This window comes from Mycteria americana, chromosome 19 (genome assembly GCF_035582795.1).
Source record: "Mycteria americana isolate JAX WOST 10 ecotype Jacksonville Zoo and Gardens chromosome 19, USCA_MyAme_1.0, whole genome shotgun sequence".
In the NCBI taxonomy this organism is placed as follows: domain Eukaryota; kingdom Metazoa; phylum Chordata; class Aves; order Ciconiiformes; family Ciconiidae; genus Mycteria; species Mycteria americana.
The window spans coordinates 775,024-797,166 of record NC_134383.1 but is presented as its reverse complement, the minus strand read 5'-3'; the positions used below and the strand labels follow the sequence as shown (position 1 = coordinate 797,166).

At 54.6% G+C, this 22,143-nt stretch overlaps 1 protein-coding gene across 4 annotated transcripts in view; it reads left to right on the top strand.

Moving 5' to 3' along the window:
* The first annotated feature begins 4,976 nt into the window (after positions 1 to 4,976).
* Positions 4,977 to 22,143, top strand: part of CADM1 (cell adhesion molecule 1) — a 173,521-nt gene continuing 156,354 nt past the window's right edge. For all 4 annotated transcript variants that reach the window (XM_075521187.1, XM_075521186.1, XM_075521185.1 and 1 more), the window contains exon 1: positions 4,977 to 5,137. In XM_075521187.1, the coding sequence (XP_075377302.1) occupies positions 5,032 to 5,137 (106 nt within the window). In that variant the 5' untranslated portion in view covers positions 4,977 to 5,031. The remainder of the gene's footprint in view (positions 5,138 to 22,143) is intronic.

Genomic DNA, 22,143 nt, shown 5'->3' with positions numbered 1-22,143 from the left:
ATGAAAATTTAAAAACGGGCCCCCCACATGCAGGAAAAAAGACAAAGCAAATGCAAATATCCAGTGGGTGTTGGAGAAAATTTTGTAAGTTATAAATGAAAATATCGTATTTACAGTGGGCGCCCAGCATATGGGCTTTACAAAGACTACATTACTGCTCTCAGCAAGCGTGACTGGTCTTTGTCTGTGCCTGCAGTGTTTGTCCGGAGGGAATTAAAGTCAGCATACTATACACTCATATAAATGTTCTTTCGTTTATTAATTTGGCACCAGTATTTTTTTGAATATTTTGAAACGTACCATCTTTTCCGTACAAATCCAAAACACCCAGGCGCGCCCGTGGGCCGCACCGAACCCTCCGGGATGCACGCGTGCCGGTCCAGCCGGCTCTTGCGCACGTGCCCGGCGGGGGATGCGGGTCCCTGGCTGCGGCGAGGGCGGGCTCCCGGGCTGCCCGCGAGCTGCCTCCGCTGCTGCCGGGGCCGGGGACGCTGAGGCGAGGTGCGGCTGCTGCTCCTCCGCGCTCGGGAACTGGGAGTCCAAAGCCAGCCCCTGCCCGAAATACTTCGGCATTCGGGAGGGAAGCGTGCCGTGTTCGGCGCGGTACTAGCGCTCTCGGCACGTCGGCGGATGCCTGCACCTCGGCTTTCTCATCCGCACGGTGGTAGCAGGCGCTTCCCTTCTCCGGGTACCCGGAGATGGGATGCCGCGTGCCGGCCTTTCGGAAGCACGTGCAGCTTCGTGGCAGAGCAATCCCCTCAAGGTCTCTGAGTTCTGCTGCGGTTCGGTTACCGCTTTGTCAGTTGGGGTGCGCGGTGCGGATGGGAAGCGCGCGGCCGTCCGCTCGGTGCGCACCAAGCCCGCCTTTCGCCGGCGGTTTGCTGCCTCACGCTCGCGTGTCCCTGCACGGAGCGAGGGCTGGGACGGCCCTCGGCGTGGCTGCCCGTGCCTTGCGCGTCAGCCCGAAATAGGCGACGAGAGCGGGGTCCCCGTGCCCAGGCTCCGGCACGAGTGGGACGCGGCCGCCGACCACGCAGAGCGCCCAGCCCCGATGGGGCTGGACGATGAAAGGTTCCCCTCTTTCCTTGGCGCTGATGGCAAGCAGTAGCTCCGCCTGGTGCGTTGGCATGCGTTTTGTACCTTTCAAAATTTCGGACAAATTTGTTGTTCATCACAGTGGAAGGCAGATAAATGAAATATATTGGGAGATATTTGCACTGGAACTAAAGCCCTAAATTCATAGAGGGAGAGCGTAGCAAATGACAACTTTGTCACAGTACATGAAAGACTGGAAATGAGGCTTTGCATTTTTACCTGCTCTCTAAAGAGCCTGCACCGGGCTCTCCCGGCTGGGGACAGGTAAGGGGAGATGCTCGGAGGCTCTGCCGGGGAGCCCCGCCGGCTGGGGGAACGCAAGCCACCCAGGAAGCGCCGAAATGTCTTTCAGGCGAGCCGTTAAATCTGAAATGCTATAACTTGATTATTCCTCCTCTGGATTCCCTTTGACGAGCTCCTCCATTTTCAAAGAGTTACGCAGGATTTAGCCCCATGCTGGCTTTAGTGTGAATTGTGTGGCTAAAATTGCATGCGGCTCTTTGAAAATTTCAGAGCCGGCGCTTTTCCCAAGATCGACAACTGTTTTATTTCTCTTGACAGAATATGTAGAACGAACAAACACTGCCATTCGCGGAGGAATCTTTTTGGTCTCAGTCTCTATAGCACCTTTAATCTGAGGCTCAAAGAGCTGCGTAAGAATGGCAAGTCCCACAGTACCTGCAAAAGTTAAACGCGTTCTGCCTTACCGTCCTTTCCTAGAGCGGAAAACTTGGGCTTCTTTAGGCAATCTTTTCCCCCTCTTTGGCTCACGCAGGGAATGAATGGCGAAGCTAGAGGACTCGGTGGAAAGCTGTTGTGGCTAGCAAGTAATCTCGGTTCCCTTCACCCATCTTTGTGAAACTGAGAAAAGGTAACTGGTCGCCGTTTGCGTAAACCATCTGAAAGCAGCTCCTACTGTAACTTCTTCGGCAAGGGGTATAATTAGTGTCAGTTACTTAAAATCGGCTGCAGGTCAGGCGACGTTGTACCCTCTGATGCCACCCCCAATGGCGGCAGCGGAAGGACTAGCGCCGATCTGCAGCGGGAGGGGTTCGGTCTCTGGCCTGCTGCGATAGCAGCAACTGCTACTCGTCCACATACCTACGGCTTTTCCGTGCTACCAAATGCCATTCGGGGCACGTCGAACGCGCTGCCCGAAGCCTGCGTTACAGGAGGGCAGAGTGCCAACTGGCCTTACCGTTCTTCTCGTGCCTGTCTCTTTCACCGGCGCGTTTAAAACCGTGGGTTTGGCTCCGTCTCCGGAAGTATACCGCAGATTGGAGTTCTCGTTTTTAAGTTCATTTCTGCTCCCGATTTAAAAGCTGAATTAACAAACAATTGATTATCGGTTTTAAAATGCAAAAACACCATCTGGTCTTTGAGATGCGCTAAGCTGCGGCGGGGGGGAGCAGGCATGACACGTGTGAAGGATCTCCGCAAGTGGCACGGCGAGGCTCCTGGGAGAAATTCCTGCTGCTCGTAACCCCTGTCGCAGCAGACGAGGAAGCTCGATCTTTCACGCGGGTGCCCCTCAATCTGCAGCTAGCGGCCTGCCTCTCGGGCCTCGGGTGGGGCGGGTTGCAGGGTGCTGCGGCGTTTCAGCCCGCCGCGCCAGCAGCACAGAGACCAGAGCGCGGTCCCACGGGTGCTCATCTGCCACAGGCTCCTCTCTCCTCCCCGATGCCGCGGGCTGGAGCCACGTCTGTAGGTACTGACAAACCTGAGGGCCGTCGCCTGCCCTCGGCCTCGCCTCCGGCGCGGGCACAGAGTGGTTTTCCGGCATGCTGCATCTCCCGACGGCTTCCCTCGGGAGACGGGTCGCGGCGAGTCTCGGAAATGAGTGGCTGCTTGTCAGCGGGACGCGTCACTCGGGGAGCAACCTTGTCATGTAATGCCCGCGATTGTATCAGCTGTATTGGTGGGTCGGGTCAGCCCTCATCAGCCCTTTCTGCCCCCCGCTCCCTCGCTCCCACGCCGCTCCCGTATTAGCTGCTGTCCCTGGCTGCCTGCGACTCGATGTAATGCAGCTTTCAGTCACTGCCAATGGGGCTCACGCTTCAATATCGTAACTGCTAAACACGCTGTGACAAATAATCTGAGGAGGCTAAGCTTCCAGGACAGAGGAAATCGTTTTCCTCTTGAAATTAAAGTTGATGCCTAATGGAACGCAATAAGATGTTTCCAGCAGGAACGTAGCCAGCCTTAGTCCATCTCGAGTCCCTTTTTGTCTGCCGAAGGAGACGCAGGAGGTTAGGGAAGTCATTTCCTAGAGTTCAGGATTTGCAATTTGCATTCCATAATCTCCCGGTCATTTACCAGCAGATAATTTGTCATGGTTTGTTTTAGCTGTTGTGATATTGATATTTATTATGCAAATTGTATTTCCTACTACTTATTGTTCTGCTCCCTATGAATACTTAAATTATTATAAACCTTTTTAGTTAATACGGGTTGTCTTTCAATTTGACGCTTGAGCCGCAGTGGGTCATAATGTACGATATTGTACAAAAGGGTCTAAACCATGTAATTAAAAAGAGACAAACAGGACAGCCGGTGCCTAATGGCACGGAGGCGAACGGAGCTTCTCCGCAGAGCCACTTGAGCCCGAGCTGTGGTTCACCAGCGCGCCGGTCCTTCTGGGGAGAAGGGAATCCGGCGTCACCGGCGAGGACAAACGCTTTCTTATAAACTGGGGGAGAAATCGGCTTAGTTACGTGGTCGCGGTGGCCCGAAACTCTGCGTCTGTGGCACTCGTTGAGCGGGAAGGAGAGCGGTTCGGCACATCGATGGGCGGAAAGGCTTGCCATGCTGGGAGACGGGCCCTGTTGCCGCGCGGGAGGTGGGGGTACGGGGAAGGGCCGGGAATGCCCCAAACCGAGTCCGAAGGAGCAGCATTTTGCGTTTTCTCGGGTGGGGCAGGGTGAAACCGGCCTGGTTTCGCCATCCGGTGAGCGAAAGCTCTTCCCAGCCCGGCGATGTGACTCAACGCTTGCCCCGAGCGGTTTTCACGTCAGGCTGGGCAGCAGACAGGATGAGAAAGTTGAGCTGACGGCTCACCTGCCTCGGGGTCGCTTGGAGTCACCCAGTTGATAACGTTAGGAATATGCGACGTCCTCGGCTGATGCTGGCGCGGGCCCACCGTGTTCCTGGTGTCGTGGGTGGGGGGGAGCACTCGCTCCCTTCCCCGGGTGACATAACGCTGCCCCGTGATGGCTCGCCGTCCTAGTCCCAGCTTAGTAAGGCGCGGCTTTGCAGTCGGGGGGAGGGGAGGGCATTGTGCTTTACGCGTTGATTTACTCAACTCAAACCCCGTCGAAACGGTCGCAGGGACGAGAAGCTGCGGCCAAGGCGGCTTTTGGCCGGGCTGCGGTTCACGAGCCCCATCGCTCCGGCGGGCTCTGCCCGGGGGAGGCTCCGCGCCGCCGGGGAAGGCTCCACACCGCCTCCAGCGGCCCGGGCCCGCGCGGCGGGGAGCGGCCGAGGGACGGCCCCGCGGGCAGCAGCCGCGAGTGGGCACCGGGGGCTGCGGGGTTTTTGTGGCGTTTCCTTGCTCTCGGCGGCCCTGCTCGGGCTCTGGGCGCGGACGCGGCCCGGCTCCTCTCCCGGCCGTGCCCCGGGGCCCCGCGCCGCCTGCGAAACGGCGCTTTTCTGCTGGAGCGCGGGCTCCCCCCACGCCGCGGTGCGGGCCGAGCCGCTCGGCGGCGGGGCCCGGGCCCCGCCGGGCAGAAGCGCCCAGGGACCCCCGCGCCGCTCCCTCCCCCCCCCCCCGCGCCCCTGCGCCCGCTGCCGCGCCCGGCACTTTGCCCCCGGCCCCTGGCGCGGGGCGGGGCCGGCGCCTCGCCCCGCCCCCGGCGCGCTGACGCGCGCGCATCTCATTAGCGGCGCGCGCGGTCGCTAGGTGCCGGCGCGGCGGGCAGAGCGAAGCAGGTGCCGGAGATGGCGGGTCGCGCCCAGCCCAGCGGCCCCGCGGCGAGCGGCGGCGCCCCGGGCCTCCTCCCGCTCCTCCTGCTGCTCCTCTCCGCCGCCGCCATCATCCCCAGAGGTAGGACGCGGCCGGCCCCCGCCCGCCCTGCCCGCGGGAGGGCGCCGCCGGGGCCTGTGGCGGGCGCGGGGAGCCGAGCGGGGCGGCCCGGCCCCGGGCACGGCCCTCGGGGGACCCGCGGAGGGGGAGGGGGGCGCGTTGCGGCGGGAGCGCCGCTCGGGCGGGCGCAGCGAGGTCCGGGACTGCCCCCCCCTTCAGCCTCAGCCTCTCCCGGTGCGCGGGCGCCCGAGCCGGGCGGCGGTCCCGGGGCGCATCCCCGGGGCCGGGGCGCGGCGAGCCCGGAGCGTGCCGGGGGGGGCGGGCGAGCGCTGGCCGGGGCTCGGCGGCGGGCAAGGGACCCCCGGCGGCGGGCTCACCCGCGGGCAAGGGACCCCCGGCGGCGGGCTCACCCGCGCGTGTCGGGGCGGCGCGGGCAGCCGGCTGCCGGTTACCATGGAAGCAGCTTCTCCCCGCTGCCCGTGGGCTCATCAAGCGGCCTCACAATTAAAAAGTAATTGCTGTGCGCGCCGCCTCCTCCCCCCCCCCCCGCCCCCGGTGTTTTCCTCGGTCGCGGTGGGGGGACGCTGCTCCGGGGATGCCGCCCCGCCGCTGCCGCCCGCGGGAGCCGGGAACCTGTTGGAATCCGAGTGCAACTTGCGAGGCGCTTCCCCCTCCGCCCTCCCCCGTGGCAGCGGGGCCTCGCCGAAAGCGCCGTCCCCGCTGCCGCCGGGCGCGGTGCCTCCAGCCCCGGCTGCTTCGGGAGGCGATCGCCCGGCTCGGGCGCTTGGGATGAAGCGGGCGTTAATTCAGCGGGACTAAACAGGGCGGGCCGGGGCTGGGGCTGAGCCGCCTGCCGCCGGTGGAGCTGCCGGAGCGGGAGCGGGGCCGCGGGGGGCCCCCCGCACCCCGGCTGCAGAAGCCGGTGGCGGCGAGGTGGCCTCCCGGCAGAGCCGGCCGCCTCGCTGGCGTTGCTTCGCTCCTGCACTGAGCCGAGTAGCCGCAGGAGGGACTTGCACTTGTGTCTGATGGCTTTGATAAAATATTCCTCCTTAATGCCACTTTATATTTACAGTGTGTCACTGGAGAGGCACAAGGCTTCATTTACTGGCTTGCGCGACGAGAGGAGCGAGCATTATTTGCCCGGGACGTTTCGGGAAGAACAAGAAGGCCATTGAGCGATCTGTTGAATTTAACTAATAGGAAAAGGGGGGGATAAAGGAGCAGGCAGCTCGGCCGAACAAAGAGCTTTATTCATAGGCGTGTTGTACATGCTTTCCCCGGTCTTCCCCCCTGGCCTTTTTGGGAGGACGGGGGGGAGAAAGCCGGTGCCGTTTTCTGCTCGTGTTCCCTCTGCAAGAGGTCGGCGTCCTCTAAACGGGGCCGGGGGCTTCTGCGGGCAGGCTGGCTCTGGCAGCCCCGATCGCTCCGTTTCCTAACGGTGCGTTCGCCTGGTTTCTGCGCCCCTGAAGGGCGACTCTGTTCTCCGAGTTCAGCCGTTCCGCAGCCCGAAGCGTCCATTGAGGGTAGCCAGGAGCGATGGAAACGAGCCATCGGTGTCGGCCCTTTTCATTGCGAGACGGGGAAACACTCGTGTCGCTTCAGTACGACTCGTCTGCGCCTAGCAGCAGACGCCCAGATGTTTATGTAGTTGATGTGTTCTCCTCCTAGTTTTTCAGATGTTTTGTCGCAAGGCGCTCGTTGTGGCGTTCGCGTTCGGCGTAGCTCGATGCGTAGCGAATTGCCCACCGCTTTGACCTGCAGACCCCGTCACTGAAAGGCGCCCGAATTAAAAATAAAAGCCCTGCTGCAGGACAGCCGCCTTCGTTCTTTGTTTTGCCTCCTGACTTTCGATACCTCGCTTCGCCTTTCGAATCCCTTTTTTTGAGAGCTGTTTTCAGCTAAAGGCTGGCGTGATCCTCCGATAGGGTAAGCCTGTTAATCACCGCCCAGCTAACGGGCATAGCGACGCGATGGAGAACAGCGAAGCAGCTGAAGAGAAACAAAAGCAGGGTCGGATGCCGAATTAAAACGCCTGTGCCTGACCTACGCGGCTGGGGTGTTCCAGCGGTGAAAAGCACCGCGCAGTGTGAGCGGAGGTTGCGACGCTGTTAGTGGAGGATGGCCGTCTCGGGGGTTTGGCGCTCTGTCGCGAATCCCAGGATAAAATCCTAGACCTCCTACTGTAACGCCTTTTAGATGAAATTTCCTTAAGGCCAAAGAAGTCAATTTTTTTCCTCCCTGTTTCCCCCCACCTTTTCAAAGCTCTCGGTTTCTCAGCTCCTGTACTCTTGGAAGAGAAAATTAGCGTTGTGGCAGGAGGCGTCTGGCGGTGATTGCAGAGCGCTGTCGTCGCATCTCCCGTGCGGGTTGCTACCCGAGGCACGACGGCACGAGTGCCGTATCGTGGTGGCATCCCAGGATCCGGAGCGCGCTTCGGAGCGTGTCGTGGTGGCTTGGCCGCCTGCTTTAAGCGGGGGTAGTTGGAACGGCGATAGGCAACGCTCAGGCTGGGTTTAAAGTAAGCCGGTAACTCGAGATGAATCTGTGCGTTTCTGTGGTGCCTTTTTTTATCTGATCTCAACGCTTTACAGTTAATTAAACTTCATAACACCCCTGTGAAGTCGGGAGAGAGTTGAGGAATGATTTCAGCTAATACTGAGAGGCAGGCAGCACTGGGGCGGAACGCAGCATCTGTCTCGCGGTGCAGAGCGACGTTGCACGGCAGTTTAGAAAGAATAACTTTTCAGCTGAAGCCGTGGGGGGCATTTAGAGACGGCGTCGGCATCGGGCTGCAACCCGGCCGCGGCACAGAGGTGCGACGGCCTGGACGAGAGGTGGTCGCGGTTGTAGTCTCCGTATCGGCCTTCATCGAACGAGCCCCGTGTGCGGCAGGCCAGAGAAAGACCCTCTCGAATGCAGCGAGCGCTCCCTCCCACCGAGGCTGTGTGAAGCCGGGCTCCTTTGTAAATATGGAGTGAGTTTCTAAGGAGCTTTTGTATGCGAGCAAGGCAAGTCTTCTGATCTGCAGCGGCTTCGCTCAGGCTTGGCTGAGCTCCGGCGTTGAAAAACACACGGTTGCGTTCTGCATGCGATGCAAACACCGGAGGAACGTTGCAAGGAAGGGGCTGGTAAATAAAGTAATCCGTCTGGGTTGCAGCTTGGGCTCATTTGTCTTGCACGTAGGCAGTTGAGCGCAGGTTTATAAGCATGACAATCTGGCTTGGAAACCACTGCCAAGGAGGCTCCCAAAGATGGGAAGACGAGGAAATGGCTCTGCTCCACGCACGCTCTGCACGGAGGAGGGGGCAGTTGTCGGCACCTTTGGCTGGATGGGCACCATCGATGCTTGCTGGCTGTCGGGATGCTCCTTGGCGCGGGCGGCCGCTGCTGCTGTTTGTCTTGCGGAGGTGGCTGCGCGGACAGGAGGCTGGAGAGAGGAGGTACGCTCCTCCGGGGAGCCCCGGGCCTTACCGGCGCCTGCTTTGCTGCTGCTGCGTTGCCGTTTTCTTTGTTTGTCTGTTGCTGTCTTTCCTGGGTGGGTAAATAAAGAAGGCTTCGTAAGTACACAGCTCTGGCTCGGTAACCCCGGGTGGCTTGGCGTGCCTTCCTCCGGCCGTGCCAGAACTAGAGACGGGCTCGTGGGGCGATGGCATGCGGACGTGGTCTCTGCCCTATTGCTGGACTAAAAATGGGTCAGCTCTTTAACCCTGCGTCTGCCTGAGGCCAGCCGGAGTCAGACGTTTGCTCCAGCCTGGATATGCCGTCTGTTTGCGATGACCGTTTAAATGCTCCTAAGAACGCGTTTGCTCAAAAAACCACTTCCTGACATTGTACGTCGGCAGACTTTTCTGGACGTTCCCGTTTAACGCCGGTTTTTGTAGAGATTGTCGCTATACTTTTAAAAGGGGTTTTGCCAACCTGTACTTCTTCCGCTTTTTGGTAGCACGCGGCAGTACTTCTGTCTCGAACGCAGGGGCTCCCCGCATCCCTAAAGTTACATTTCCTCCTGTGGTTCAGGGAGACGGGATTTTAGCAGGCTCCGGAGGCTGCGAGCGTAGCGCAGGCTGTAAGTCTGCAGCGTTCGCTGTAGCTGGAATTCAGCCAGCAAGTAAATACTCATGCAGTGGTTAAAGAGCACAAGCAAAGCTGGACGTGCAATCTGTATCTCTTCTGAGAAATTGGATGCTACGTGGAGGGGGAAAAAAAAAAAAAAAAACAACCCAAAAACCAACTAGTGTTTGTTTCTCCGGGGAATATTGCCTGCTGTTCTCTGGTGGTGCAAAGCCACCAGCGCTAAATAAAGAGGCTGTTTGGAAACCTGCAATGAAGGAGAGACCCTAGGTGGAATGTTGTAATTACGAGTGGTATGTACTTGTTTAAGTTTCATAAATCAGTTGCTTTCCTGGAGATTTAATTGCATGCTGCAGCTAGCAGCTGCTGTTGTGGTTAATGGGGAGCTCCACCACAGAACGCTTTGAAGGTCGTCCAGCCCTGGCTTGGACGCTTTGGTGTGCTTGGCTTCGAGGGGAGCGTGCTGGTGAAAAAGGGTGTGTTTTGTATGTGTGGCAGGCATCTTTTTGGAGGAGAAAAACCGCGAGGCTTCAATCAAAACTCTGGTAATCAAAACACAAGGGAGCTTGTCGGCTGGGGCGCACGTCGATGCGTGGTGGCTGGCCCGCGGTGCTCCGAGATGAGCTGGCGTTTGTGGTTGAGCCATGGGCTGAATTTAGATATCCCAGTTTTTAATTTGCAAGCGTGGGAAGAGCCCTGGCTGCAAGTCATGCGGGTGCAGGCTGGCTCCTTTATGGACCCTTGCCTGCACGTGACTGGTACCCGCCTGGTTTCCCTCCGCCTTCTTTGCCATCATAACAGTTTTTCTCCTTCCTCATGTACTCGTTACCCGTTGAACTTGTTGTCTTTCCTGCTCTGTTTCGCATCGGGTTCTCGCCTGAAGTCTTTGCCCATTCTAAATATATTATAGCGAGTGGTAAAAATACACAAGGAGCAGCGGTGGTTCTTGTAATTGATGCCGAACTCTTACCACGTGCTCGCCCACTGTATGTGGTCGGTGGCTTTCTCGTTGCATTTGAAATGCTCGACTAGATTGTGCCAGGAACTTTTATTGGCCTGCACGCCTAGTTATTTTAAATCAACGACGTCCCTTCGTAGGGTTGGGCCAGCGTGCTATTTTTACCCTACGGTTTGGTTTTAATTGATTATGTTCTACTGTGGTTTAAATACTTGAGTATCAAAAACATTCTGACCTTACCGGATTCTCAAGGTAAATCTATTATAAGACTTGAGACCCTATTAAGATGCCAGTATAAAGGATCAAAGCGACACTTAAGCACATCTCTTTGCTCAGAAATATAAAACTTTGGCGGACTGTAGCTTAACTCAAAAAACTCTCTTTAGTTTTGATTTTTCTGGTTTTGGTTGGTGTGTTTTTTTTTTTTTTGTCACCGGAAATGCTGGCAGCTTCTCGGTGTTGTCCCTTTGCCGACAGTGGCACGTGTAGGTGCTGCCTTCTGGCAGGTCCGTGATGGGTTTGACTTGGTTCCTTCCTTCTGAAGGAGCACTGCCTGTTTTTGCGTGTCCAGCCCAGACGATGACGTCCGTGTCGCCCCCTCCCCTCCTCTTAGGGGCAATGCCAAGTGCAAATACCGAAGAGAAAAGAGGCTCTTTGCAGTACGCGATGGCGAGGGCTTTTTAAACCCCAGGTGTACGTTTGGCAGGGGGAAATAGTCGTGTCAGAAACTTACCTTCTCTGCCAAGGCCGGCTGTGAAGTTTGCCCTAAGCAGTTACGTCCCTTGGCTTGATTCTTCAGCAGGACGGCAAAACGCGGCGCTTGCCTTGCGTTTTCTGGAGTGCTTGGCTGAGCAACGGAAGCGATGAGGGACGGCGATCTCCACCTGCGGAGCAGGGCAGATGCGAACGTAGCTGTCGGAGCCAAGGACGCACGCGGGGCCGGCGCTGCCTCCTAAAGTTTAGACTTGGGCTTGATGAATGCTGCGTATATAAAACCCTGGGTTCGGGTTATGGCTGAGAATGAACCTCTTGGATCTTGCCGTACCCTTTTTTAGCAGTGTTAGTAAGCGCTTGAATTCGATTTATAATCTCTTCAAAGGTCTGCTTCCGGAATGGAAATGTCATTGAATTCCCCAAGCCATCAGCAGGTCTCTCAAGTCGGTCTTCTCCGGGGCGGACTCTGGCAGCGGTGGCCTCCCATTCACAGAGATGTACTCGCGGGCTACGCCAGAACGTGACGGCGCTCGTAAGCTTGGACCAAAGATACCTCAAAATCTGATCCGGGAACACGCCTTCTTGTTAGAGCAGTAATGCTGTTTATAGATGTGATCTCTTCATGGACAGCATGAGACCACCTGGGGACTTGGCAAGCTCCAGCGAGAGAGGTCCGAGACCACCGTCGCGGTGGCTGGGTGGGGCCCGTGGTACCACCAGCCTGCGTGACGTCTCCGCCTGGGAGGTGGGTGCGTCCCAGACCCCTCATCCACTTTATTCCAGCACTTTGCAGTCTATATCCCTTCTCCGAAGTGTGACAGGGAAGAAAGAAATATCAAGCAGCAAAGTGACGTTCTCCTCCCTCCCCTGCTCCCCCCGTGCGGTAATAGAAATACGAGTCGGAGTCCGCAGCATCAAAAGAGAGATCAGAGTAATCGGATCAAGCATGAGAAACTGCTTGTTGCCGCTTTTCTGTTTTTAAATGAGGCTGCCTGGCAGCTTCCCTCGCAGAACACTTTTAAATACTAGCGATGTTGAGCTTTGGAGCTGGGGTTACAGCGAAGTAGGGCTCTGCTAAAATTGGGCTAGAAAGAAAAACTGCCTTTGCGCAGCCTGAGCGCTACGTGTAGCCTCTGGGCTCGTACACAGAAATAAAGGCCTCTCGTAGCCCCCGGCCCTTAGTTTGTCGCCGAGAAGAGGAACGTTTGTCTCCAGCTCTGCTTGCAGAGAGAGCACTCTCACTTTTGTGCGCTTTATTGCAGTAATACTTCTCCGAGATGCGGTCCGTGACGCCGATACGTCCGTGACCTTGAGAAAGCACGGTGGCTTTCTTGAAAGCCGTTCCCCACCCCGCTGCCCTGGTGTGGCACGGGATAACTGCGGGGCAACGGCCGCCCTTCTCCATTGGAAGGTGTTGAAATCGTATGGTTGGGCCAGGCTGGGGGGAAAAGCTGCTGGCTCTGGCTCGCGGCTCGGCTGCAAAGGCTTCTCCTCTTCACGCAGGGCTGTCTCTGCGCCGGCTGGAGGCACGTGGACGTCCACCCCCGTCCTTAACGTTTGCGGTGCTCCGTAGCATCAAAACGGGCACTTACCCGCGCGGTTGCGAAGCTGCGGTGCCCCGGGTTAGGCAGTTGTGTTTGCTCAGGCGTTTCGCGTGGATTAGCTCAGTTGGTTGAGGCTGGGAGAAGAACGGCAAGTATTGTTTTCTTGGCTTTCCTAAAGCGGCGCTGAACTTCTTGCTGGACGCTGCAGGTACGACGGCTTGCTTTCGGGAGTGCTGCTCTAAAAGATGCCAGTCGGTCTTTTACAGCACGGCTTCAGGTAAGGGGTTTTGTTACGCCGCAGATAGTCCGTTGGTGCGGCGAGGTTGCGTTGGACAAACCCGAGCTGCTTAAGCACACAGGACAAACGCAGAAACCCCATATCGCTCCTTGGAGTTAGGTTGCGAGGTCGGCCAGCTAATTCTAACTGGCTTCGTTGTAATGAAGGCGTAAAATATTTGCATGTAGAGAACTGTTGCTGTAGCTTGGTTTTTTTTAGATTCGCGTTCTAAGCTATTTTGCTTGAAAATGTGATTTGAGCTGTCTGTTTGTGCTCCCATTACTTGCCTCTTTGATATCTTTATCCACACTAGCTAACGTGGATGTAGGTTATGGTATGAGAAGCTCAGTAGAAGCAGGGAAGCTGCTAAGAGTTCCCCCCCCGCCTTGCTTTTCCCCAGTCTGTATAAAATTAGACACTCTTTTTAGCTGACTTGAGGATAGGCGCTGCCAGGCACTGCATGAGCTCTTTTTAACAAGAAAGTGTGCCGCGTTGTTTTAGGTGTCAGCAGCTCTTTAAAAGCACTCGTGCCTAGATCGCTTTTCCTGCCTTAAATCGGGGGAGGCTTCTGGATAGCTTCGTAACGTCTCTTGGTGCTGAGATCCCGAGCGATGCCGGTTTTCGTTATCGTTTCCTGATGACAGCCTGACTGGGCTTCGCGGCGTTGGGTGGAAAGCCGGTTGACAAACATCAACACCGTGAATCCTTGTCATCAAGCGAGCGTCGGCTTTGTCGAGGGGAGCTTGTGGAGGGTGGTTTGGGTTCGTTAGGGCTGTTTGGAACAAGCCTGCTTTTCCAGGACGGGCGCAGCAGGAGCGAAACAAAGCGAAACCCCTGCTTACTGTCTGAAGCGCTTTCATGGTGTCGGGGAGAATCTAGGTCGGCTTGACAGCAACTCAACTTCTCTAGGCAGATTAATTTTTTTGCCACCCTCGTTTCTTACCGTGCTGTGCAGAGTCCGGAGGAACTACGGGCGGTTCCTTAGCTCCTGTCGGCTGACGGGCGCTCAAATCAAATAGGTGTGCGGGAGCGTTCTGATTTGCAGGAGCATTTTGATTTGCAGCTGGGCGGTGGGTGTAGTTGGGCCGTAATAAGGCGCCCTGCCGAGCCAGCCGGTATTTCCTTAGCTCCTCTGCAAACGAATCCCTTGCACGTCGCGTCTCCTGGCCGCGGGTGGTGGAGCGGAGGAGGATGCGTGTGCTCGGTGGTGGACGAGGCGGAGCGGAGATCCCCGCCAGAGCGGGGTGCTTTGTCAGGCAGCGTGCCGTCCCTGCCCGTGTCGGTGCAGCGCGCTGCTCCTCTCTGGCTCCTGGAGATGCTTACAGCAACTCGCCGTAGGGATGAGGCAGGAGCGTTGAATTTGCTCCTGCTCCTTGTCCCTAGTCACCACTGAAGCGGGGGTGCACGGAAGATTCTTCTGGGTGTGTAAAAACTGAGTGTAATTTCTCCTTTGTAACTTAACTTTTCACTTCTGACCTTCGTTTTCTAACGGTTTGCTCACTGCTCAAATGGAGACTTGCGCTGCGTCAGTGAGAGCGCGTATCTGTAGGGTCATGATACTCGACTGCTTTTTCTGCCATATCGCAGTTAAGGACCGTTCTTCTTCCTCCTTGCTCGGCTTCTGGTCTGAAAGTGGCTCCAAAAGAGACATTTAAGTCATTAACCTAGGAGACAGAACTACCGAGAGTGACTCCCACGCTGAGCTTTTTGAGCTCTGTCCACATTAACAGCTTCTCGTTCGATTTAAAGGTCTTATACTCTGAATCGTTCCATATAATCTTTAACAGAATGTACACATTTAATCAACTCTCCCTGAATCCATAACTGCCAGGTATTGCTTCTTCAGCATGTTGAAGCGCAGTCGCATCTTTTCTCGGTAAGAGCAAAGATTAAAGCGGGATAGATGGGAGATTAACGCTGTTCCCTTCGGACATCGTCAGGGAAAGGGGGAGAAACTTGTAGACAAGGAATAAAGAAAATACTCGGAGGCAAATAATTTATTGCTATATAGGAATATATAGAGCCGTGTAAACAGAGGGTTTATAGCAAAACCAGTCATGCAGCTTTTCAATCACTCTGGGAGAATTTGGGATGCACGATTATACGATGACTCTCTCCTCCAGGCTCTCTTTGGTAAATTGGGTCTCGAGTTTTCAAGTACGTTAACACCACACGACGTATGTGGAACGCAGCTCTGGAAGGTGCCCGTGGCGTGTCAGATAAAGCTGTCATTTTTTGGGGTACGTTTTCAATTTTGTGTTGAGGTCGGCTAGGTCTATTGATCTCATCCCGGTTTGAGACGGGGGAGGTTGTCTTTAGTGGGAGCTCCCCTTAAACACGATTTCAGCATTTCCTACAGAATGACTTTTTTTAATTCCTTGCGAGAATAAACATCTTGTGGACTACCCGTTGTATTCACGATCCACCGTTTCTTCCTCTCCTTCCCAGTCGTGCACCGCACCCTCCAAAAATCTGACGTCACTGGGTTTATGTGCGAGGCTGCCAAGGCAGGAAAAGAGAACAAAAATAGGTGGCTGCGGTGATTGGGGCGCGTTGCTGGTTTGAGTCCAGCAATTTTATTAACTCCTGGAATTAATCCTCAGGGAATGCGTGGCCACGTGCAGCGAGATGGCGTTGGTGGAACAGCGCTGCGCATCTAGAGGGTAAAAGAAACCTGCGGTACGTGCAAATAACAAGCCTTCAAATGGAAGCGTAATCTTCCGGGCGTTGTTACGCCGTGGAGATTTTCAGTACGAACCGCCACAGCACCCGCAGCTGCCCCTTCGAACGGTCTTTGATGTGACTCTACCTTGGTTTCCCGCGATGGCTGGGGCTGCTCGGAGCGATAACGGGGGGCTGCCGAGGAGGAGGAGGGCTGGCAGGGCTGGGGTTCGCCGTGTTGCGGGCTCAACGAGCGGTACCTCATTCTCCCATCCTCTCCCCGTTGCTGTGTATAAATCCTGTCCTAAAGTAGGGAGTAGCTTAAATTATCCTGCGGTAAATAAATAAGGATTAGGAAGCTATTTTAAGCCTGGTCATCTGCCTCTCTTCCTGGGGAGAGCCCAGCAGACTGGCCGATGGAGCGGGCATTCTCTGCTCGTAGGGATGAAAGGATTTTGCGGCAGAAAGACGTTGGCGGGTATGCGCGGATGAGGGGGATGCTGGTGAAAAACGGCGTGGACTGTTCCCTGCTTCTCCTGGATTTCACTGCCTGAAGAATGAACCTTGTGCTGCCAACTCTCGCCAGATTCACTGGGGAAACCTTTGGAAGTGCAGCTCTTCTTTAAATAAAATGTCTTTGTAGCAGTCAAAGAAACTGGCATCCATTAAAGATGCAATCCAAAACAATGTGAAAGTTTTAATAACTTGGTATTTTTGTTGTGCCCCAACCCCAAATTACTTACAGAGTAACTTTTGCTTGCTTGGTTGATTTATAAACGTCTAGGAAATCGCTTGCCTAAACGTCTGTAGAAGTTGCGTTTGAATGGACTGGCTAAGGAGTCATTTTTGTCAGTTTAATAAGCATAATAAAATGGTAAATCTTAGGGGGGAGAAAAGCACCTCTGCAATGGGTACCTTTTCATTTTAAATTGGTTCCTAGGATCTGTAAGGAATTCAAAGGCAGAGAGAGAGTGAAGAGCTCCGGCTAGGTATTGATGCAACTCGTCCCTGTTTTTCTGGAAAATATACGGATCCTGTGGAATAGAAGCCAAGCTCCGGGAAACCGCTGGGCGTGAACTCCCGCTCGTATGGCGCAGAGCGGGGCGGCCGGCCCTGGCGCTTCCTTCGGCTCCGCCGTCGGTGCGTGGCGAGCGGCCCCGGTTTCGCGTCACCTTCAGCAATTTTGCCAGCGCTGTCGGTATTTGTTTCTCACCCTGCGTGATTTTGTATGTTTAGTCTCCTCTTGGAGTGGCTTTTTTCAGCCTTCATTTGTCCAGATTATTGGCATGCAGAGGAGAGCTGACTTGTATTTACATGATTTAGTTGTAAATATGGTAAGTGTTGATAGATATTGTTGTCATAAGTGCTTACAGCTACTGGACTGATTACTGAATTTCTTCTGTGAAAATCTGTACAAGCTATGCATACGAGCAGCTTCCCAAGGGAAGCGCGTGAAATGAGCCTCTGGTTTCCGTGCAGAAATCAAAGGCTAGGTGTGGCTGGAGTGGGTGAATTTATTGGGTAAGTATTGTCGGGTATCGTCTGGCAACAACTGGGGTTCCGAGGCTGCGACAAAGGCAAAACAAAAGGGTTTTGTTGCCCTTTTTTGGTGGGAACAGATGCCGTTATGTGGAATAACTATTTGGGGATGATATGCATAGAAAACATCTGTAAGGTTATACACCAGGGGCTCGGGATGAGTGTTAATCGTTGCCACTGGGGTTGAAGGAACAAATGCATTCTTTGCTGGTACTTTAATTGACTAATACGCTCTGCTCGAACTACCGTTGTTTAACGGTATTACTTCCAGAATGCTTTATGTGCCTACCTCGATCCCTTGCGTTTGTAAACGAGTATTTCTGGGAAGCGTCTCTCCAAATGCAAAAAGCCTGGGCTTGGCGAAATCCTCTCCAGGGGGTGTGGATCGGCGAGGGCTCTCTGCAACCTTAAGACATGTCTTCCCGTTGCTGAAAATCTTTGGTTCTTGTGCGTTCAACCAACGGAAATGAAAATTCGGGGGTGCGATTTGAGGTTTTGAGGTAATTTAAGGTGGTAATGGTTATTACGTTAAAAAAACGCACGGGGAGGGAGAAGCAGGTCGTGTTGTGTGCGGAGGGGAGAGTATGGATGTGACTGGTTCTGCACAGCCGCGGACCCCCCCGAGCTTGCTGGTGCTGGAAGCAGGGACTGGCTTCCAGGCGGCGACGGTGCCTCCTGCCTCGCTCGCGTTTGCATTGCCAGCGGCCGGGAGATGGAAACCCTGGACCTGCGGGCAGCGACTGGAAACCCGCACGCTCCTAAGGAGCCCAAAGTTTGTAAGCTGTAGGACGCTGCAGGGCGGTGGCTGGAGACGCAAGCGGCGCGCTAGCTACCTACAATGCGCTTGATGCTGAATTTAGGGCATAGATGAAAAGTCTCTCCCCGCCCCAATGTACTTCTCTACGTAATACTAACATTTAAAGTCTTCTGTATCTCGCTACGGCTTAGGCTAGGTGCAGAAAACCTGGGAGTCGCGTCCCGGTTCTTACGGCACCGGTTTTTCTGAGCAGCACTGTACGTGTGAAACGAGAAGCGGCGCTTCCATCCCCGCTGCTCGGTGGATGTATTTCTCGGTTTAGAGCTGCCTCCTCGGGAATACAGACAAGTTGGAAGGAATATCTGTTCCCTCCCAGGCAAAACCTGTCCCGTTGGTGGGCGATGGAGTGGCTCGTCTGGATTCGTAGCACAGTTTGGCAGTTTGTTTGCCTCTCGGCCCCTCGATTCACGACTGTTTTGCCTTAAGGGGGGGGAAAGGAAAAAAATCCTCGCTTGTGGGGTCAGGAGAAAAGGGAGAATAGGAACCCCGAGTACTTAGTATGGGCAGTGTAAGCTTTGCAGAGTCACACATCCAGATGGATTACATGAGGAACTTGACATCTTGTTTAAAAACAAATCATTCATTATGTAGCAATGAATAATCAAGCATTACAGTTTCATCTCTGGAGGTTCCTTTTTTGGTTGGAATTTTGATAGTTCAGTAATTAAAAGCTGAAAGCTATTACACTGTCTACACGTTGATCAATTGGTAATTAAAAAGTTGATGATAGATATGGTATTTCATGGGACTGGTTTGTTACGATCAGATTGCCTTGATGTGTTTTGAAATTGTCATTTAACTTAGCACTTCGGCATTTTTCAATATTCATGGACTATTTTACTTGAATTTTATAAATGCCTTTAAATTACCAAAATTTGCATACAGTAATTTGAGACCCCAACGGATCACAGGATTTTAATGGGATCTGAAAGGTTGCTTTTCTCCCCGTCTACTGCCACGTGTTTCAAGCCTGTGTCCGTGTTCCTCCGCTGGCTGCTGTATGATCCTTGGGCTGTCGTAGCGTTCATTTGCTGTGGCAGGTTGCTGCGGCTGCCTTAATCAGCCTGAATCCAAGGCAAATACTTAAGCGTTCTTGAGGTACGACCCTTGGCGCGAGATTCCTTCCTCGTAAGAGTCCTTCAGCTTTCCTGCCGGCTTCTTGGTCTGTACCTGATGTCGAAGCGCTGGTTGGGACAGAGGCCCCTCGGGCTCTTGCTGCTGCGGTGGCTGAGCCACCCGCGATTCCCCGCAGCCACGATCCCTCAGGCCGGGGCGTAGTTTGGGTCGTTGCACGAGCATCGTGGCTGCAGCGCGGCCCCGATGCCGTGTCCTCTTCAGGGCGGTCCTGTCAAATGCGTGGGTGGCATTCTCACGGCATTGAGGGGTCTCACGTGGAAGAACTATCAAAATATGGCGTAATTTACGCCGGAGAGTTTTGTCAAGTTGATTAGCAAGGGGACAAATAACGCTGACGGGTACGGTAGTTGAGCAGCAGAGTACTGTGTTGCAGGACCAGAGCGGCGGGTTGCCTAGGACAGCTTGCCCTGCCTTAGCAGCTCCTGCTTTTTGAGCTTTTGGCTTCGCTGGTCGATGAATATTTGAGAAGCCCGTAGGTCTGCTGAGCCCCTTGCAGCCGAGGGAAGGTTGGAGATAAGTTGGATAATACAATCAGGGACAAAGCAGTCCAAAATGAAGGAAAACTGTGTTGGTAATGGCCTCCGTGATGGAAGATTCATTGCTTCAGGAGTCTAATTTGAGACCAAATGAAGCCCCAACCTGATGCTCTTCAGAGCATAATGCAAGATTTACTGCTCTGCCATGCTCCAGAGATTAAAAAAAATAAAACGCCCCCCCTCCAAGCCACCCTTCCTTTGCTTGCAAGACTTAGGGAAAAACAGGGTTTTCTTTCTTGCAGAGCCCTCCTTTCTCTAACGCGAGGGCCCGGCTGCTGGCGGGGCGTTGGTGAGGGTGGGCCGTTCGGGGGGGGGTTCTGCTGTCCGATGCCGTGGCCGGGGAGCGGTCTTCGCCCTGCCGAGGCCAGGGGCTGCACAGGCGTTAGTTAGGTGAGCCCGCCTGGCGCGGCTCGGCGCGGGTCGGGGGCCTCGAAGGCTGCTGCCGGGTGGCTTTTGCTGGGTTAGAAATCCTTCTAGAGCAGTCCTTGGCTGGGCTGGCGCGGGGCTGGCAACGCGCCCTACCTGAGCTGCAGCCCTGGCACCGGTTCGCTGGATTTGGCTTGGAAGTAGAGAGCCGTTCGAGATCCCTGCCAGCCTGATCTAGTGGAAAATACCTTCCCATCGCTTAATCTGGCAATCTCGAATAAGCCTGGAAAGGCAGGCAAGACTTCGCTAACTGGACGCCTGAGGAGATGCCTGGTTCGGTCGTCGGTTCGGTCGAAGCCTCTCCTTCACGGTGTTGTGTCTTCAGCCCTGGGATGCTTCCCAGGAGCCCCGGCTGTTGGACCCTTCGAAGGGCAAACCCCTTCCCAGCTCTCGCCCCGACCGGCGGGACGTCCTTCTGCGCTCCGGGACGGGGCGGTCTGCGTCCCCCTGAGGGCACAACCGCCTGTGGTGGCTTCGCCCGCTCCTCCGGGACACGGGCGGCATCTGAAACGACCCATTTCTGCAGGAGGTGAAGGTGTGACGTCGGTACGAACACTAAGACCTTCGGTGCCTTCTGGAAAGCCCTCGGTTTAAAAAGCGCTCTGTCCTTAGACACTTGTTGCGTTGTGACAGCTGGTTCCAGTAATTTGTTTTTATAGGGCAGTTTGTAGTAAATGAATGACACGTTGAATATTTTACCGAGATTTTAGATTATCTAAAGAATACTTTCTGGTTTACTAATTGGTAGATAATGCTGAGTACATTGATGTTGACATGAGCAAATGGATTTAAAATGATTTTGAAGTGAGCCTCATTAAAAGACGCTCTAATTCAGTCGACAGGAAATGTCAACTAATGTGTCCGTGCGTGCTCTCAGACCAGATTGCGGCAGGGTTGGAGTTTTTACAGGCCTGTATTAATTACAGGCAAATACACCGCTGCATGTGGCTATTGGTAAGTCTCCTTACGTTCCGGGTGACGAATTCTATGAGTTGCCTTCATGGAAGGTGTAAGTGTGAAAGCCGATTAATGAGCGAGCTTGCAGAGTTCCTTTTGGCCTTTGATGAGCCATCCTCAGCCAGGAAGGGTGGGGAGCCCTCTTCTAATCACTCTTTTTCTGAAAAATACCTGAGAAAACAGAATCAGTTGCAAACGTAGGTAACCAGAAGGTGTACTCGGGCTGACGTGACGCCCAGCCGCGTTTCCCGGAGCTCGGGAGGCAGGCGCTGATTTTGGGTGGTTTTCTAAAAGCTGTTGTTCCGTGATCTTACGTGAGCAGAGGCGCAGGCTGGCTGCCGTTGTCCGAAGCAGCCCTGGCAGAGCTGGGGATGAAACTCCACGTTCCGGCCCCGAGCCGCTGCTGACGCCGCGTGTGCCGCTTTGCACGCGTAATGTTTGTCTGTAGCGCTGAGAAAAGAAAGCGGAAATCCTGTAAGAGGGCCAGCTAGCCTATTTATTTTGCCACGATGCACGGGGCTTTTGCTGGCAAAGGTGATCAGATCTTCAGAGTAGATTCTGATGAGCAGTGACAGTCCAAAAGCATCTTGTTTTTAATCCTAAGGAAGGAGGTGGATTTCATTGTCTCCTCAGGGTTGTAATAAATCACTAGTGCCACAGTACTCCGGGTCCCATTTATTGTAGATGGGGCGGGAGATATTTTTACTCGCCCAGATTGGGATCTGCCTCTTTTGGGTCTTCCATCAATAAAATTAACTTTTTCCTCTCTCTGTGAATCTATGAAGGATGTTGCTTTGCTGTCTTGCGAGTAGCGTCTGAAGTTTTGAATTCATAAAACTGGATTTGCTTAAATCTCCTGTATCCATTTCCCCGAGACAAATGGGGATATTAGTGCATGTGCAGCTCTGGCCCCGCGTTAACCCTTTTCTTTTTCAGGGGAAACGAGCTGCTCTGAGGCTGAGGAAATGAAGGAAAGAATGCTTTGGAGACATGACTAACATATCAAATATGCGCTCTGTTGCATAAACCTGTTATGGGTGTAATGTAATGTTCTTTCTACAGAGATTCACGGCCGTTGGGGGGAGCGAGGAAGCAATCCTTTTCAGTAAATTGTGGCTGGGTGAATACATTTTTAAAGAAAACCAGAGGAACTTAAATACCTCTTCCAGCATTGTTGTGCTTCTCTTCCATGTAGTCCCTCCGGTCGCAGCCGCCTGGCCTGCTTAGGGAGCACGGTGTTCACTGAAACAAGGCCGATGCGCGAGATATTTGACTTGGCTAATTGGTTCGGTGTGAAGGAAAAGGTTTTCTATCGCCTCGGCCAGCCGTCTTTAAATCTTGGGGGCGGGGGAGCAGCGTGCTGTGGGTGACTCGAGAAATCGCTGTTCCT